Here is a 19,048-nt window from a genome sequence, read left to right on the forward strand (position 1 = left end):
GCTTAATAGTAGTATTAAAATTAATAAAGACAATTAGATGTGGTGTTTTAAAGATGCATAACTAAAGATAACTTATTGCAAAATGTTAAAAGTCTATGCTCTTACGAAATCAAAACAATCATAGGAAATATTCATATCCAAATTCAAAGCTGCATAACAATCATATCCATTACATCAGCTGTTAACGATCATTAGTCCCCAATGCAGTGGTGATAAGATTAAACTGGGAAACCAGAAAACACATTCCTTCTATATTAATGCCGTAGTTGTACAAGAAAAATTAATGCATATAAGAAATTCATATATGCATTACTATCATCGTTTTAATATTTTAAAGAACCAAGTTCATTATATGCCAGTCAAATGGAAGAAAAAGCACAAATTTCATTATATCTGATCCAGGTTCACTATTTGGGAGAAATCCAAAAAGATTAAAAACCCATAACAAAAGAAGGGGTAAAACCCCTGACTTTCACTTCAATGCAATGGAAAAGTACATGCATCAATGTGAAACAGTCACCAAACAACAAATGCAATGGATGTGCCACACTACAACCAAACTGATAGACCCTCCAATATGCATACATGAACATCGTCATATACTATCCTTTTTGGGATGTCTCGAAATAATCTTCACACTAATAATTCAAGTAATCGTTAAATTTAAAATACTCTTTGCAGTTCTTTCTCCATTCAACATCACATAGTATAATCAATCCACGTACCAAATCAAAGCATGAACTTTATGTTAGTATATAAGCAAATTAAACGGAAAAACTTATCTCAATGTTGTGTAGACCAATTGACAATTGCCGCGTCGTGGTAAACCACTGTCCTAAAAGACGATTCCGCGCTACCCAGTGCAGTAGACATCAAGCGGTCGCCCTCCAGGATAAGCACAGCGCTAGAATTTGTGTGCACTCACAAACCCGACTGGAACCAGAATACTTGCCCAAAAACCGAAGGGATAAATTTAGAGAGGGTAAAAGATAACTGATTTTTGTGTGTCTTATGGAAGAAAAGAAACATGAATATATGTATGTATGTTTTAAGAGGTTGGAGCATAGCTTATAAAGCATAGGAAGGTGTGAAACGGAAGCCAGCAATAATGGGTAAAACCATCAGCCATTAAAGGCATAAATGCCATACTTAATCAACATTAACTAGTCATTAAAAGAGCTAATAAAAGGGTAATTCAAGGGAGCATAATTACCGGCTATTAAGAGCAATCTCAACAGCCACACACAATTAATCATTAATGTGACTTTCTTTGTTTAACATCAAGAACTTCCAACAATCCCCCACAGGTTCGAAGATGTGAAAAGAAAGAAAGAAAATTGGTTTTGGGCAAAACAAAACAATTGCATAAGTGTTAATGTCTCGCGACTTGAATTAACACATAGTGGACATCAAGCTATGATCCCTCACCTACCAAGTAACCTTCGTCTTGAACTTAATAGGGAGTTAGGGACCCGTCACATTGAGCCACACAATTGAACATGTATAATATTCTGAAATTCCGCGAATAAAGGTGACGCATTATACTGGCCATACGTCCAGCCTGGATGCTCATAGGTGCTCTAGAGTATTAGCCCACCCAATACTCATAGGAAGCGGCCACACTTCCACACCTAAGTAGGTGAATCCCATCAAGTGTGAGCTACATCACACCACCAAAAATATGGATATGGGTTCATTAAGAGTCATTTGCTCATCCTCTTTCCGTTTGTAACAAGCACATATCAAACATCTAGGGATGGACAAAAATCAAATTTTGTGCTTCCGAATTATTTCATAATGTTCCCCTTTGAACTCATGATGAGTAGGAGTTGATTACTCATAATTCATACTTGAGCTTTTAGTCCCATCCCTTCCGATGTTATCAAAACTAGTTTTATACACAGGCCTTTATTAGTTAACGGATCCGTAACATTCCTTTTAGACTTTTACGTAGTACTAGTGATATCACCCAATTTGACAAATTATCTTTGACATAAACCATTATAGGCATGGTTCAATCAAAAGTAACCACAACTTGCAAATCACAACGAATTCCCCTACAATGGGATACTTGCAAGCACAATTGCTCATAAGAGCCATATACTCTTGGCCATCTTGCCTCATAACCTGTCAATTCAAGAGCAATAAATTTAGATTATTCTGCAACAAACATAGCAAAACAAGGTTGCTTTGCACAATTTCCAAAACATAGCTCCACCACTTAGTGGTGCAGACATGACCGTCTGAGTTTGAACTCATCGTCAAACTCCAAGAACTCATGGAAACTTGCATTTGTGCAAACTCTAATCTTGTGTACTTTTCAAGTACCTATGCAACCTAATCTTGTGTTATGATCATTACTCGAGTTAAGAGTATACCTGCTTAATCAACTTACATAATAAACAATGTTAGATTAAGCATAGTTCCCAAAAACATAACACTACCAAATGGACACAAATTGCTCCCACATAATCTTGCCGATCTTTTTCTCCTGCAAATGCCAAACAGTCATATGTAAGTGTATCATATCAAAGCTAAGAATGGTTAATGAACAAAGCTATCTTCTAAAGACACTAGTCATGTTAATTTTGAAGTGTAACTGAAAACTATTTTTTCGAGTTTTCAAACAATGTAAGGTCTTGAAAGCCATTTTGCAGACTTATCTTCAAACACTATAAACACTATCCATGGAAGAAAATTACAACATATATTTTCCCTATGTCAATATCCTATGAAAGTGTCAATTCGATTACCAACCAACTGAACCAAGGACTAGAATGAAAACCCATGCAGCATGGATTTGACAACAGTAAACAGAATTGATAGATAATCCTCAAAATTTCAAGCATAGCAACTAAAATGAAAGAATGCTTAATGAGGTAAAAAAAAAAACCTTGTTCTGCATCGCCACAGATTTGACCCATTCACCACACAGATATGATCCAAAAACCCCAAGGCATGCAGGAAGGTATCCTCGATAGAGACCAACTATGCCTTCCGATTTAAGTGTCTTGTAGAGAACATCAGAAGCACCACTGAACTTCCTACTGCCAACACCGTCATTGCTGAAACTACTTTTAGTGGAGTCCAAAGAAAAGTAAAATTTTTGAGCAACTTTGACATCATTAGCAAGACGAACACAGGCATAAAAGAGTGGATAAAGAAACTGACAATTCGACATCAAAAGTGGCCAACGCCAAAAATGAGGTGTGATTGGGAAAAGCACCTCTCGAGTCAAGGATGTTGTCAAGTTTCCTATCACACTAATGCTGCTGCCACGCCAAAGGGAAAGGAAGCCTTCATGTTTGATGGTTCTCATAAAGCAGTCTTTCATTCCCTTGTAGGGAATAGAGAGATGACCATTTTTTATCATCTCATTCTGGCATTGCATCAGGATAAGATTTGGAGCAACCACAGAGGAGGCAGGCGGTGAGTTTGGGGATTGTTGGAAGGAGATTTTGTGAGCAATAAGGGCAGGATTTCTTGGTAAGTTCCAAGACAAATTTTGGTATGGTATCGAAGAATGGTTAAGTAGCCTATGTAAATCCGGTAACATGGAGGTATGTTTTGATCTTTCACCCATTTTCACAAGAATACTTATTGCCTACTTCCCTGTAAGAGTACAAGACTGTAAGCTTACCTGTTTCTGTGATAGAGTATATAATGGTGCTTAAGAAAAGAAACAGTTTTCATAATTATATACCATGAAAAAGGAGAGAACAGAGTGGTTAAACATTCATACAATCAAGATAATATCTCAGTTTATATCTAGTTATTTTTGGTTGAACAGATGTTGTAAAGAGACTAACATAAGGACATACAGCGAAAGCACAATAACAGCAAAACAGTAAGTGCTAATTTTTTCAGCCATAGTGTTTTTACATTTGATGGTTCATTTGGCAAATGCAGTACTACTGCAAAATAATAATGATAATGGAATTATAGTATACACTACATACTATATAATTTTACATGTTGTTGAGTTTCCACAAGCCCATGTTCATGATTTTTTGCTTCATTATCATCTAATACGGAGTAAAACTTACTAAACCATATCCATATGATAATATGATATCCATCTACGGTTTAATAATGGTATTAAAATTAATAAAGACAAATGCAAGTTGTGTTGTAAAGACGCATTATTAAGGATATTGATATAAATTTATCTTAATTTGGTTAATAATTTATTGCAAAATGTTAAATGTCCACGGTCTTATAAACTCCAAACAATCATAGGAGATACTGATATCCAAATTCAAAGCTGCATAACAATCCTATTCAATACACCAGTTGTTAATGATCAATAATCCCCAATGCTGTGGTGATTGAACAGGGCAACCAGAAAACAATTTCCCTTCTAGATTGACACCGTAGTTGTACAAGAAAAATAAATGAATATAGCAAATCGTATATGCATTAGTCATGTGGATGTGAAATCAAAATTTTCAACGAACCTTCATGATCCAGGTTATACTGGGGAGAAGTCGAAAAAGAATAAGACCATACAATAAAAAAAAAAAAAAAAGGGAGAAACCCCTAAATATCAATTCAATGCAATGGAAAAGTACAAAGTTTCAATGTAAGACTGTCACCAAACAACAAATAAAATACATGTGCCAATATTCATACATTAACATTGGCACACTCACCTTATTGGGATGTCCTAAAATAATCTTAACATTATTAATTCACCTAGTCAAGTACTAGTTAAATTTGAAGCACTACTTTTATCAAGTAAATTGGGACGAAGAAAGTAATCAATAACATAACATAATGCTAAAACAGACACCGGGAATGACACGTGTTATTTTTTTGGTGTTCCAAAATGTTTTTTCTTTTTATTTTTTATTTTTTAATTTTTTGTCAAATCTTCAAACAATCTTTTACTATATCAAGGAAGATATTTTTTCAATATTTAGTTAACATATATATATTTCATATCTTTTATACCTTGAGTATAAGGTAAAAGGTAATTCATTATTATTGCCCAAATCATGTGTCGATCAAAATTTGTCAACTAATTAAATTTGGGGGGGGGGGGGGGGGGGGGAAGAGTGTTGTATCAATAACCTAGATGTCTTTGTTCTAAGGTATAACTTTGGTAAAAAAAAAATCATGTTATTTTACGCGTATTATAAATGTTATGATTCTCTCTAATTTATTTATTTTTTTAAAATTATTTTAGCTAACTAAAAGCTGTAATTAAGAGAGTATTGCATGGTACCAAGACTACCAACCTTAGTGTCTTTGTTAAATTAAGAACCGGTATAAAACTAAGTAATTTTGTTTATATTGAAAGAAAATATAACTCTCTTTTGTGTAAATTATTTTATAACTTTTGAACTTTTCAAAGATTGTAAAATTCATAGTAAAATTCTGTTAAATCCGTGCATTGCATGAGATCTAATCTAGTTGAAAATTAAGCTAAAGTTGAGACGGTTTTCAAGTTCAATTAGAAGGTCAAGCTCGAACTCTACTAAATTAAATGAGTTCAAACATAACTCAACTCAGCTCGTTCACTTAGTCATGCTCCTAAACGAATACATAGAGAATAAAATATTTACAAGGAACTATGAATAAATAAATAAAGAGCGAATAATTAAACCGTAGCAAGAAATAATTTCCAGGTAACCATCACTGATTAAAAGCCGATTGTGCCTTTAACAAAAGAATGGGGGTTACATTATACTGTATTTATATATGTAATATATATAGTTTTTTCTATTTTAGTTGTAGTTCTCCTACAAATTTTGTATATCCATCCTTAAACCTCCAAATTTCACAGCAACGTCAGCAAGTTGTGAGAGTCTCCAAAAGCACAACTCAACCTCCCCCTTACTCGACTTGCTTCAACAAAAACTTAAGTATGTCATACTAATCAGTAATCACCATGCTACGAACCCTTGTTATTTACAGTAGACCACCCAAAAAACAAACTCCAAAGTAGCGATGTCTGCTCTTTATCTCCATAACTTAACACTCTGGTCATGACTAGCTGAGGCTATCAATCCTGTCGTAGGCGAGCTTGCCAATGCAGAAATGAGGCCGCTGTGTGCCTGAATTGTGTTGATTGTGCTGCTTTGTGTAGGATTCCACAAACCAAGGAACTGCAACCAAAAAGCAGCAATCAGAATTACAGAGAAATCTGTCAATGCATAGAAAGAGTGCTTATGCTTAGGGCTCATTTAAGTAGTGCACTCCCTTGATTGAGCAACTCATATTCTGCAACCAAGCACCCAAGATTCACTTTTCAGCTACAGCCTATATAGGATTGGCAATATATACTACATACAAGAAAAGGAGTATAAACAAAAATGAGCATATTTTCATCAAACAGCAGATTCATGCACCAAGCATATTTTGTTCCATCAAGGATCTTTGTGTAACAATACAACAAAAATACCTCCGGAAAAAAATCCCTCCAAACCTGCCTAGCAAAAATTTCAACAAATATTTGTAACAATACCTGGTAGCTTCCTATGATCAACAACATTGGATCTCCTGGGTGAAAGGTGCATGACTGAAAGCTGTGGCCCTTTGAAAGCAATTCATAAATGCATCTCCCACCAGACACTATTGACCACAGCCGCACACTTTCTTCACTAACAGAGGCTAGGTAATTTCCAGTCACATCCCAGCAAATAGAGCGAACTTCACATTGATGTCCCTTAGTTGACAAAAAAAAAAGGGAAAGAAACATCATTACCATGTACAGCAAGGGTGAACGTATGTGAAGCAGCAAGCCAGAAAAGGAGAGAGTGATGAGAAGCATCAATGAGACAGATTATATTCATGTTATACCTTCAAGTCAAACTCAAAAGCACCAGTCTCAACATTGAATATGCTGACAGCATTTCCAGATGCTGTGGCCATAAGTCTTCCCGACTGAGGTTGGAATCTAACCTGTCTGATTGCTCCCTACACAATGCCATAGAGAAAAGAAGTTAAGCATCAATGTCGATGAGTAGGTAACTGAAATCCAAATCAAGCAAAGAGATAAATCGTAGTTGGGTTATCTTTAGTTATATTAATTATAAAAAGTAGATGTGATGAGTGTGTTGTTATTTTCAAGGAAAGGACTAGGTAAGAATGAACATAAATAGGGGTTCCAACTTCCAAGAGGAGGAAATATGAAATAATAAAAACAAATGGTAACTTTTCCCACAAAAAAAAAAAAAAAAAAAAAAAAAAAAAAAAAAAAAAAGATTTAAAAGAAAAGTGTTCAATTGAATCAAGGCCAAAGGGAGTAGACATGAATAGACATGGATTAATAAAGAGCCTACTCAAATTGCAAAAAGAATTACAATCTCCCTCAAGTGTTGGGGACTGTAGGATGAATCCCCTCCAACGCTAGATCTTAATACGATTCAGCCTTCTCCCCTCCAATCATGATTCAGCCTTCCCCCCCTCCCATTGCACTCTAAAATATTATTAACATCTAACCATACAAGATTTAACCACTCAGGCTTCATTAGTTGTTTAAATGTCCCCTCTTCTAAACCCAACTTTGTGAATCAAAACAATTGGAAACCCTTGATTCCAAGCTCACATATTTTCTCTTAACACTTTTCCCAAACGAAGGCTTGGTAGTATTTGGGATATTCATTCTCTCTCCCATAACAATTGTGAAATTCCTAAAAGAGGTGAGAGCATGTTATCAGTTGACTTCCAATGTGGAGGAAGTCAATATGTACACATTTTATCCCTTGCCAATCTGCCAATCAAGAATATTAGAGAACCATGGTGAAAAAGTTTTCAGGGAAGTACCAAGTAATGAAGCAAAACTCGACAGATACCAAAACTAGAGATATTAAACTAAGGCTAAGTTGATTTTAGATTCTCTCATTCTCCCAGAGGCCAAGATAAGTGCACTCGGAATAACAAGGATCAAGATATTGGACTGTTGGAGTAACTTCCCATACTGTTGAACCTACGTAGACAGTAAAAAATTACCTTGGAGACTCGCAAACAAGTACATGCCTTAATATCCCATAACCGAATCTCATCATTGCTGTCACTTGAGCACAAAAGATCCATCTGTCTTGGGTGAAAATCCACTGACATCACATGATCACTATGCCCAGCTAGTGCAAATAATGATTTGCTTGGCTACAACAAAGACATTTAAAAATAAGCAATCATATTTCAGTTCATGGAGTACAATCCAAGCAAGTGAATGGTAAGAAAGAGAATTCATTTCCAACAAAAACAACATTTGTGAGATAATTTTCTGATTTGGATTGTAATAAACTAAATTATTGTTAAGCAATTGCAATTTAGCTGTCTAGCCTCTACATCTTCAAATAGCTTCCATAAAATAAGAATTGAGGCCCGAAAGAAGGGCTAACCATACACAGTTAACTGAAGGGCACACACTGTACACAGAAGAAGTAAGAAGAGCTTAATAATGGCTTTGCATATTTATTGTTGTTCAACCATGGAACCACAAGGTAACAAATAGCCCTTCTATGAAAGCAACAGGAGCCTTGAAGAGAGTAGCTTATTATTGCAAGCAGATGTAGAGAAGTTTTTCAAAATGAATAGCAATTAATTAAAGTTAAAAATAAATAAATAAATAAAATGAATGAGTTCTTTGTGACTCATTCTAGTACTCAATTAATGAAGACACTCATGCATATGGAAATTGGCTTCCATTCATATTAGACCTCAATGTCAACTTAGAAAGCCGATACTTTTAGTTCCTACATATAGTTAGTCAAGCACTTCACATTGAGTATTTAGTGCAAAATTCATGTAAAGCAGAAAATAATAAGTAAACAAGACAACATTAGAACTGAATCAAGACATGACATCAATGAAAAACAGAAAATTAGCCACCAATTACAGGGTAAAACAAAATTGGTGAAGCTGAAATGCACGATATGCATCACAAGCACTTTAGAAGAGCACAATTGGTGACTTGTCACCGGTTATAAGCACTTACTCCAGCTACATCCCATATCTGCACTGTTTTGTCAAAAGAAGAGGTAGCAAAAAACTCTGAGCTTGGATGAAACCGAACATCAGTTATCAGATGAGCATGGGTTTCCAAAGAACTGGTGTGTTCTAAAGTATCCATATTCCAGATCAAAGCCTGCAAAAAATTTAACTTTATTAGTACAGGCAATAAAAAATCACAGCAAAAAAAAAAAAAAAAAAAAAAAAAAAAAAAAAAAGCTCTTTTTAACGCTTTATGCATGAACCATACATAACATCTCACCTTCTTGTCATATCCAGCACAAACAAGCAAATTTCCATTCGGAGAAAAATTGCAAGAGAATAATTTTGCTTTACTTGCATGGAGACTTCCAACTTCCGTCAAAGAAATACCTGTCCAACATGCACACATTAATTCATAAATTAATGTGAGCCAAGAATACCCCTAATATTTATACTTAAAAAAATTAATAGCTTTTAACATCTTTCTAGTTATGTAGTATACTAGAGAAGTAGAGAGGATCGGCATCTAAGGATTAATTATACATTGTCAAAAAGCTCCCAACCTTCACATCCTGACACAATTTGGCAAAATCCAGGAATTTTCCATGGCTTTCCTTTACAGTAATTCATAATTTTACAAAATAGCTAAAAGATGGATTCAAGATCGTCAGTGCCTTAAGAGTGCATGCATAATTACATGTGCATATAATCTATGAGGAAATGCAGTGTGGCCTAGAGAGCTTCGAGAAATGAAAATCTACCCATAGCAAAGTCTATGAAACAGGTATAGAATTGATTTCAGCCCAGCGCAGCCCAGAGCTGAGCAATCGGTTTAGTTCAGTAAATCAGAACAGGCCCTAAGTATTGGTGAGGATATGGCTCCATTATGATAGTGACACAATAACCTGATCTTCGTTTAAATTATTTAAGGATGATGATATTGAAGTAATGGTAAGAGACTGTTTGATTTTCATAGCAAAAAAAAAAAAAAAAAAAAAAAGAGCAAAAAAAAATCAAATGATTCGATAATATTTTTAAAAGATTAAAAAGGTGGCAGTCATAGCATTTACCAGTATCCCCCCTTTTTACATAAGACGCAGACGAATGATGGAGAATGCATGGAGCATTAGTGCAATCACCATGGTCATCATATGGTGAAAAGTACATGTCAACACTTTCATTTATCTCGCTAGCTTCTTTATCTCGGCCAACCTATACAAGTACACAGAACGATATAGTACACAAGCAAATCTTCAAAAAAAGCAATATACAGTGCTCAAAAAGTCAAGGAAAACTAGCCTAAATATAAAATTTATTAGCGAATATGATGGCTCTGGGCATCATAAGCAACAACTCCTCATGTTTAAATCTGTTATTAATTAGAATTTAGAAGACAAGTCCCCAACGTCTTAAGACTTCTGAAGAATACCAAAACCACCCATTGTTTTAGAGTTGAAGTTGTAGTACCAAAGTCTTTCCTCCGCTAAAGTCCAGTATGGCATTTCACTTCTCTTAGCAAGCACTAGGTATAAATAACCATTCTGATAGAAAAAAAAGCAGCTATTGGCGAAAATTTACACCAAATACTGTTCTTTAAATTGTCATTGCTGCTATAACAAAGTCCTTATGCCTTCATCTTCTAACATTTTGAATTCACACTTCATAATGATCATTGATTTGCTATTTAGAAATTTGGATGTGAAGAGAAATAAATCAAAACAGACATTCCTCACTTATAAATCAAAACGTCCTCAGTGACTGACCTGGCCATATGTCCTGTCTATCCCGTTTTTCAAAAGCATATCTGAATCAGAAGTCAGTGGAAAAGACGGCAATGTTTTTGCTGATGTACTTGCCAGAAACTGAGCAAAGATCTCTTGCTGACTCTGGGACAGGGGCATGTCAACCTGTGACTGGTTGTGGGCTGACTGCAGATATGAATTTAACACCTGATGCCCCAGACGAGGTGAAACCTGATTAGCGCCCTGCAAAATATATCAAAACAAATGAGATTAACAGATAATTATTCAGGGACACCGGGGAGGGATTGTTATAGTATTCTGAATTTGGTTGAATAATTTACTGCTACCTAAAGCTGCTAGTCTTCTCCTGATCTAAAGAAATTAATATGAAATAGAATCTCCATAATGAAGACAAAGCATTTCAATTTGGCAAGGAAATGAAAGTTCATTTTTATTAAAAATGACCAAGAAACAGAAAAATCAATACAATCAAAGCAAATATATAAAGACTGCTTAAAATTTGAAAACATCAAACTATGTCAACGGCATAAACAAAATGATCCAGGTTGGCAGTGCTCTGGGAGGCCTAGAATTGAACAAACTTGCTCCTAGCTGGTCCAAACTAGTATAGAGGCCAAAGCATCTAAGGCTACTATGTTTTCTAAACATTACAATGGGATGGTAGCAAAGTGAAGGTATGTCTTGTGTGGGATTTTCAGTGTAGAACCAAAATTTTGTTGACCCTGTTTTGCACTCCTAATTCAATTGTACCTCAGATATTTATAAGTGAGACCAAGGAATGTCACTAATATCAACCAATGAAAATGAGGTGCTGTGGAATTCAGGATTTCCAGAGCAATTACACCAGGTCAATCTAGTTATCATAAGAGGTGCTATTCCAAACAGTAAAGAGCTAATAAGGCACTCACCATCAGCGGCCATCCTTTCAGCGGTGCAGAGTTGAGCGCACTGTCCGACCCTGCAAGAGTTATCATTGATAATGATTAGTGTAAATTAAATTTTGCATAAACAAGTTACCAAAATATAACTTATTAACATACTTTGACACCACATATAACTATACGCTTTAATCAATTATGTCTCCCACTAACATTCTCCAGCTCCATCTTGGGTCATAAACATATAGGCAGTTCAGGCAGTTCAAAGTTTACTCATCTTCAGTATCATAATTTACCATCCCAATTATCTCAAATACAATGCTTATACTCATAATTTATGATCTAGAGGTGTAGACTTCTAGTACTACTTCCGTTTCTTATTATGTGCAACAAAGGAATATTTTATGTCTCACAAATAATACCCCTTTGTTGCACATAATAAGAAACGGAGGTAGTATATGTTTTACTTTCCAATTTATGACTGAAACCAAAATGAAAATATTTATCAAGTTTCTTCAGAAATCAACAGGTGCATTGGTGCAGTCAAAGTCACTCATGAGTCAGCCATAAATATGAAGATGCAAAGTTAGTTATTATCTCAGTCTACAACAATAATAGCCATGACATAATCAATGCTATAACATATAAGAATTCAGAACCTACTTAATGGTGAAATAACGTTTAACTTATTCTCTCCCATCACTCAAACAGACACAACAGGAAATTAGCAACAGAAATTAGTAAAGCCTGTGGCAATAATGTAGATCACTAAAAAGATGCTGACTAAGAAAAGTAGAAAACACGTAAATATTAATGACATCAGCAACTAACCTATTGTTGTGGACTCTGCATGTGTTGATGAGCTGATGGGAGCGGTTCCATGACTAGCACCACGTTTTTTATCCTGCTGCGATTACAATTATAGGGAAGTTTAGCACTCTAAAATATTATACTGGCACCTCAACGCTAACATCATATACCTACTTGCCGCTGTTGCACTTGTTTACGGGAATTTTGCTGAGAGTTACTGTGACACGATAAGAACAAGAAAATGATGTGAGCGAGCATAGCAAATGGCAAAGGGAAATATTATGAATGCATAATAACAATGCAGCTCAAGCCACCATTTTCACAAAACAGATTATAAATCAATGTCAGAAGAGGTAGAGCTAAACATAGGGTAGTATAAATAAATCAATCTACCACAGAACTGACCTTGGACTGTTTCCAGCTAACTTGGAGCTAGCCCGGGTTTCAGTATTGATCTGCGAGTTTGTATCAGTTTTTCTAGTCATTCGCCTATGATTTGCTCCGCCACAGGGTTTTGGGGACAGTTGTGTTAATATGTTATCACAATTACTACCAATTGGGAGCTGCACAGAACTTTGTGGATTGATCACAAACTTTGATGCCTCAGAACATGGACTATGTGAAGTGGTTCCAGATACTTGTTTGCCCTGAAAATTGGAAGTGACTTAACTGATAAGAATAAGAAACAAAACAAAGTACAAGATTTCCTTTAAAATACTGCCAGATCACCTTGTTTGATACCGTCTCGGTAGCTTGTGCATGATGAGGATACATATAGAAATACACATCATGAAAGATTGACCACCATTCAGCTAAAAAGCCTTGAGGAGAATCAATTGCTGAAACTTGAAAAGAAAAACCAACTCATCAACTATTAGAGACAACAAAGAGAAATGAAACATTAAAAGATAGGTTGAGGTTGACAAGAAGCTAACGTCAACAAACACCCCCAATATGTCATAACTCATAAGAAGCAGCAAAGAAGTATGATAATTAACAAAACATAACAGAGTTCAACCTCAAAATGCATAAAACTAGGAGATATACACCAAAACAAGCCCTCACTATATTACTGCAGTTCGGCTGACAATTGTCCTACATGGCCACACCACCACTATATTGAATGATTTCAACAATTCACATTGCTTAATCTTTCCTGGTTTTGGCCTAACTCACGTTATCAGTATCTCACGCCTCGATACAAATGTCAGTACAAGGATCCTTTAAAAAGGAACGAAGCATATGAACAATTTAGGTTTCCAACACAGTCATGAGCATAAACATCAAAAATAGCATCCACATACGCTCTGAAAAGCCTTGATCATTGCCTTTCCACTGACATAGAAACAATATATGAAAATTAAAGCAATAATCAATCAGCATCATATAAAGTGGATGCCAATTAGCTTATTCGGCTAAAGTCTCGGGTACAAGACCCAAGACCTAAACTAAATCCCCTCTACATCATTATCCTTCGTGGCTCTCCCGACGGCAAAAACAAGCATCACAATCCATTAATTAGTCAGGAATCCATATGTTCACCCATCAATACCAAATCAATAGAAAACGTTAAAAATTGTGAAAAAAAACCCCAAGCAAGCTATGATTAGGACCACATACCAACAGAACAAACATCAGCATTTGCCTCTTTTGCGAACACCTCAGCAGTCTTGTGCATGTTCTTCTTCACCATATAATCGTACAAATACTTATGAAAACTGTAACACCAATCACAATTTCCCCAATCAAAATTCAGGAAAAAAAACACAAACCCAGAAAAATCAGAACAACAAGCAACAAATTTACAAAACTCACATCTCCTCAGCATCCCAACCATTGTTAGACCCCATCACCGTCTTCTTACTCCAAACTCCAAAATTCACAATCTAAAAAGTTTCAAAGTCCAAAAATGCACAAATTAAAGATTTTCAACAATTTTCACACAAAAAAACAAACGATCAAAGCATAATCTGAAATGGGTACTAAAAAAAAGGCCAATGCACAGAATTTCAACAATTTTACCACAAAACAACCCATTGGACAAAACCCAGTTGAAATTAATCAGAGAAAATTGTACCTGATCAGAGAAAACGAAAGGGACAGTGCCATGTAAAAGAAACAATGAAAAATAAAAATCAAAAATTGGGTTTTTGGAATTTTGCAAGAATAATTGAAAGGGTAGAAGGTAAAACGCTACTTGTATATATCTAGGCAACAATGCTGGGGTTTGCTGCACATCTACTGGGCTACTGCGCGCTGCTGCTGTGCTACTGCAGCACTGGGTGCCATGAACGATGAGAAGAAGAAAGGATTCAAAGTGCTTTTGTTTTCAATGCAGCAGTAATTGATGTACGGAGCAACAAGTTTCTATATATTGTGGGGTCCTTGAAATTGCTTCTATTACTAGATTTTGCTACAACTATACTTTATTTTTCTTGATTAAGACGTATAAATGTATGGATTCAATTTTTTAGGGGAATGGTGTCATTGGTGTGGTACATCAGTACATGAAACAAGAGTACTTGTAAGAGTGTTTGATAATTGGCATAATTTAATGAGAGTACATCAATAAAGGGAGTGTGTGTTTGAATAGTACTTTGTTAGTAATAGACAACAACATGGCTTTAGTGGGGGTGGGTGGTGGGATGACCTGCGTCTAGTCGGAAATAATTGTCACGTATATTGGTTTGTACTCCGTACAATGTTTAGAAAAGTCGTTATTGGAGATTGAATGAATTTGGAAAGTGTAGAGGTGGTTTAGCTATTGACAGTCTATCATTAACGGCTTTCATGTTTAATGTATGATGTATTGTTTACTTAATTATGAAGCATGAGGGGTGGGACAATGTGACTATTATATTCAGACAAATGGATTGGTATTCCGTAAGAAATGTATAAGAGTTGAGTTGTGTAGCTTCTTTGTCTGGATTGTCTCTATTCAATATTTATTACTATCAATAATAATTACATACTTTATTCCTAAATAAAAATTAATTTTCTATTGAAATTATATCCTTATCCCTATCCTTCCTTCCTTACTTATACCATTTAAAAAGTATGAGAAAACACTTATGAATAGTGTAAGGACTATAATATCCTTAAAATATATGTTTACCTATATGCCACTATTGATATGATGTTGATTGCCTCTAAGGGCCTGTTCACATTTACTTAATTTCAGTTCAGTTCAGTTCAGCTCCAATCAGTTCAGTTCAGTTCAGTTCCAATCAGTTCAGTTCAGTTCAGCTCTTAATTTCCCTCTCACATAAAATATTCATTTCAGCTCAATTCAGTTCAGTTCCAATCAGTTCAGTTCAGTTCAGCTCTTAATTTCCCTCTCACATAAAATATTCATTTCAGCTCAATTCAGTTCAGTTCAGTTCCAATCAGTTCAGTTCAGTTCAGCTCTTAATTTCCCTCTCACATAAAATATTCATTTCAGCTCAATTTAGTTCAGTTCAGTTCAGTTCAGTTCCAATCAGTTCAGTTCAGTTCAGTTCAGCTCCAATCAGTTCAGTTCAGTTCAGTTCAGCTCAGTTCAGTTCAGTAAATATGAACAGGCCCTCAGTTTTTCCTTGTATGATTTAATAATTCAATGTTGGTCAGTTTTATCTTCTAAAATGTTTATTTACTTGTCCTAATTCCCTACCATTTAAAAAGTATCCTAAAACACTTATGAATAGTGTGAGGACTATAATATCCTTAAAATGCTTGTTTACCTATATGCCCCTATTGAGTATTGCCTCTAAGTTTTTCCTTGTATGATTTAACGTTGGACAATTATATCCTCTAAAATGTTTAATTACTTATTTACTCTCGTTAATGTTATTTGTCTTATTTTAACTCTTATGTAGACATTTATACTCCTAAAATATTGTTTGCATATTTTCTGGCATTATGTTGCCAACTGAAAGAGCTTTCTGGACATAACTAACTATGGCGCGCGCATTAGCCACCCTAGCCAAGATAAAGATAAAAAATAAATAAATAAATAGAAATAACAGCAAGTTTTGTGTGTGGTTAGTCGCATCGTGTGGCCACATTGATTTATAAGAGTATTTTTTTTCATTGTTTGTATGAGTAACGAAAATAAAAAGTTGAGAAATGGAGTGACCAACAATCAAATTGTTTGGGAGACGAAAAAAGTGTTTCTTTTTTTAAAGAAAAAAGTCATTAATGCGTTTTTGGTAATTGATGTTCACATATATATATTTTATTTAAATAATCATCTTTCTTATTAAATTTGGATTTTGTTGGAAAGGAAAAAAAATAATGACGTCATAAGCAATTTTGGAGAGATATTTTTTAATGAACAAATGACAAGCGTACAAAGATGATGTCATCAGTTTTTACTTTAATAAGGTGTCGCTTGGTTGACATGGGAATTAAATTCCCATACGCATTTGTATTTCATTGGAATTAAATTTTCATATCAAATTTCTTAGGAAATGGTTAAATTTATATGGTTATTATGAAGACATTTACAAATTATGGGAATTTGAGTCATCGAAGGGGTTTGGTAATTTAATTCCCATGTTTTGTGTGAATTGGAAATTCCAATGAATTTGCATTTTCCATATTTTCCCTTTTTATGGTCAACCAAACAAACACCTTATTTCTCACTTCACATAAATTTGCAATTCCTCCTCTTTTTTTTTTTTTATGTAACCAAAGAACACCATAGCATCCACAATGGCTAGCTACATGTAGGGCTATGCACCGGTCCAAATCCGGAATGGATCGGAACCCGGAATCGACTTTTTTTTTGGGACCGGGACCGGACCATAATCAACCGGTCCGGGTTTCAGTCCAAACCTGTTTATTCCGGTCCGGTCCAGTTTTGGACCGGAATGGCCCGGTTATATTCTTTTCTTTTTTCTTGCATTTTAGTATCTTAATATATACATACATTTTTAACGTCTTGTTTTTGTTTGCGTGCTTTCCTATTTTGCACCTAGAATATATAAATTACAAGTTTTGTACCTAAATGTTTTAGAAATTTAAACATAAAATTTAAAATTTTCACCCAAAAAATTACAAAAATACACTTTCCGGTTCATTTCGGTCCGGACCGGAATATTCTGGTTTTTACCCGAACCGGACCGGAAACCCGAAATCACCAATTTGTGAGGATCGAAGACCAACCCGAAATCCCCCGGTCCGGGCCGGTCCGGTCCAATTCCGGTATGATCCCAGTCGGTTTTCCGGTCCAGGTCCATTTTTGCACACCCCTAGCTACATGTACATGTAGTTTTGAGTTACCACGTCATTAATCCCCAAACTACATAATTTAAGCTACAACCTTTACAATGGTAAGCTACATCCTTTTATAATAAATAAACCATAAAAAAATAAAAAATAGCAACAAACAAATACATAAATAAATAATATTAAACAAATCATTTAATGAGTATTGGGTGGATTGAAACTACAGAGCTATGTAACTTGGATTAGCTACAACCTATATAGCTCCACAATGGCTAGCATGTAGCTTTATATTATTTTCTAATTGCAAGCAGGTCCTTTTATGCAACCATTGTGGATGTTCAAAGTAGTTATAAATTTAGTCATAAAAGCTTTTTGGGAAAACTTACCGTCAATTTACTATTCCAAGCCTTTTGTCTAACAAAAATGATGATTAGTAGATGCATCCTTTTTATGGAAAATGTTATACATAATACTTAGGGCTACATATAAGCATTAAATACACACTAAAAATCGTACAAAGTTAGGAAATTATAAAAAAATATAAACACTTATTTACGCGTGTGTTTTGTCATGAATTCCTAATTTTATACTCCCTCCGTCCCTTAATTAGATTCCTAATTTGACATTTATTACTCACATAATAAAGAGAAGTAGAAATCTAATTAAGGAACGAAGGGAGTACAATTTTATGGAAAATGTTATACATAGCCGGTAGCCCTTAGGGCTTAAGGGCTACATATAAGCATAGAATACACACTAAAAAATCGTGCAAAGTTAGAAAATCATAAAAATATAAACATTAATTACATTGATTTACGCGTATTTTTATCATGAATTCTTAATTTTATATAATTTTCGAGAATGTATTTAATGCTTATATATAACCTAGGGTTATATATAGATGCATCTTATGTTGCACGGACTCGAGTTTGGTTGTCGTATCCAAGTAGAAGGGATAGGAAGATCTGATCCTCCAATTCAAAAAATAGCTAATACGGGGATACGGTCAAGTAGAAGTGTCGGAAAATTTTGTAGATACTTCGTTAAAAAATAATAGTAATAACTATTACTTGTATTAATATGAGTTAACTAAAAAAAGGGTAATAATTATAATTGGCACTGTTGTAAAATAAATAGAGGCCCAAAGTTGTTGACTAGGTTTAAGCTCACTCACATATTGAATAAAAAAACCTAGCGGCCACACTAGTGTAGAATAAATAAGTTAAAAAAATAACCTTTTAATGTTACTTGTAGTAACTTACTCCTATGTGAAAAGGAGAGTGAAAAAACTTAAGAAATTAAATAATTAGATGCACGTAAAAGAAGGGAGAGAAAAAAGAAATAGAAATGTCGAGAAGCAAGCCATTGAAAGTTGCAGAGCTTGAACAATTATGTTTGCCCAGTCACAACCACGAGACACCACCTATGACAATCAAGATCCCGACA

At 34.9% G+C, this 19,048-nt stretch overlaps 2 protein-coding genes across 2 annotated transcripts; both read right to left on the reverse strand.

Moving 5' to 3' along the window:
• Positions 1-5,692: 5,692 nt before the first annotated feature.
• Positions 5,693-6,917, reverse strand: LOC145579399 (transcriptional corepressor LEUNIG-like). Its single transcript, XM_081636644.1, has 3 exons — positions 6,805-6,917; positions 6,470-6,670; positions 5,693-6,110 (listed from the first exon to the last, which is right to left on the reverse strand). The coding sequence occupies exons 1-3, from the start codon at positions 6,874-6,876 to the stop codon at positions 5,964-5,966; spliced, it is 420 nt and encodes a 139-aa protein (XP_081492770.1). The 5' UTR covers positions 6,877-6,917; the 3' UTR covers positions 5,693-5,963.
• Positions 6,918-7,702: 785 nt separating this feature from the next.
• LOC145578218 (transcriptional corepressor LEUNIG_HOMOLOG-like) lies at positions 7,703-17,613 on the reverse strand. Its single transcript, XM_081635576.1, has 14 exons — positions 17,515-17,613; positions 14,210-14,280; positions 14,015-14,112; positions 13,124-13,239; positions 12,800-13,041; positions 12,569-12,611; positions 12,416-12,491; positions 11,615-11,664; positions 10,707-10,928; positions 10,014-10,155; positions 9,224-9,333; positions 8,948-9,097; positions 7,957-8,112; positions 7,703-7,717 (listed from the first exon to the last, which is right to left on the reverse strand). Exons 1-14 carry the CDS (start codon positions 17,611-17,613, stop codon positions 7,703-7,705), a joined length of 1,590 nt encoding a protein of 529 aa, XP_081491702.1.
• Between the last annotated feature and the right edge of the window lie 1,435 nt (positions 17,614-19,048).

This window comes from Chenopodium album, chromosome 14, assembly GCF_948465745.1.
Source record: "Chenopodium album chromosome 14, dcCheAlbu1.1, whole genome shotgun sequence".
NCBI classification, from domain to species: domain Eukaryota; kingdom Viridiplantae; phylum Streptophyta; class Magnoliopsida; order Caryophyllales; family Amaranthaceae; genus Chenopodium; species Chenopodium album.

Coding starts and splice junctions, on each gene's coding strand:
- LOC145579399 (XM_081636644.1), bottom strand. CDS start 6,876: ATGGCCACAGCATCTGGAAATGCTGTCAGCATATTCAATGTTGAGACT. Junction 6,671..6,804: donor CTTTTGAGTTTGACTTGAAG/GTATAACATGAA, acceptor TTGTCAACTAAG/GGACATCAATGTGAAGTTCG. Junction 6,111..6,469: donor TGATCATAGGAAGCTACCAG/GTATTGTTACAA, acceptor TTTTGGTTGCAG/TTCCTTGGTTTGTGGAATCC.
- LOC145578218 (XM_081635576.1), bottom strand. CDS start 17,613: ATGGACCTGGACCGGAAAACCGACTGGGATCATACCGGAATTGGACCG. Junction 13,042..13,123: donor CCGAGACGGTATCAAACAAG/GTGATCTGGCAG, acceptor TCCAATTTTCAG/GGCAAACAAGTATCTGGAAC. Junction 10,929..11,614: donor TGAAAGGATGGCCGCTGATG/GTGAGTGCCTTA, acceptor TATATTTTGCAG/GGCGCTAATCAGGTTTCACC.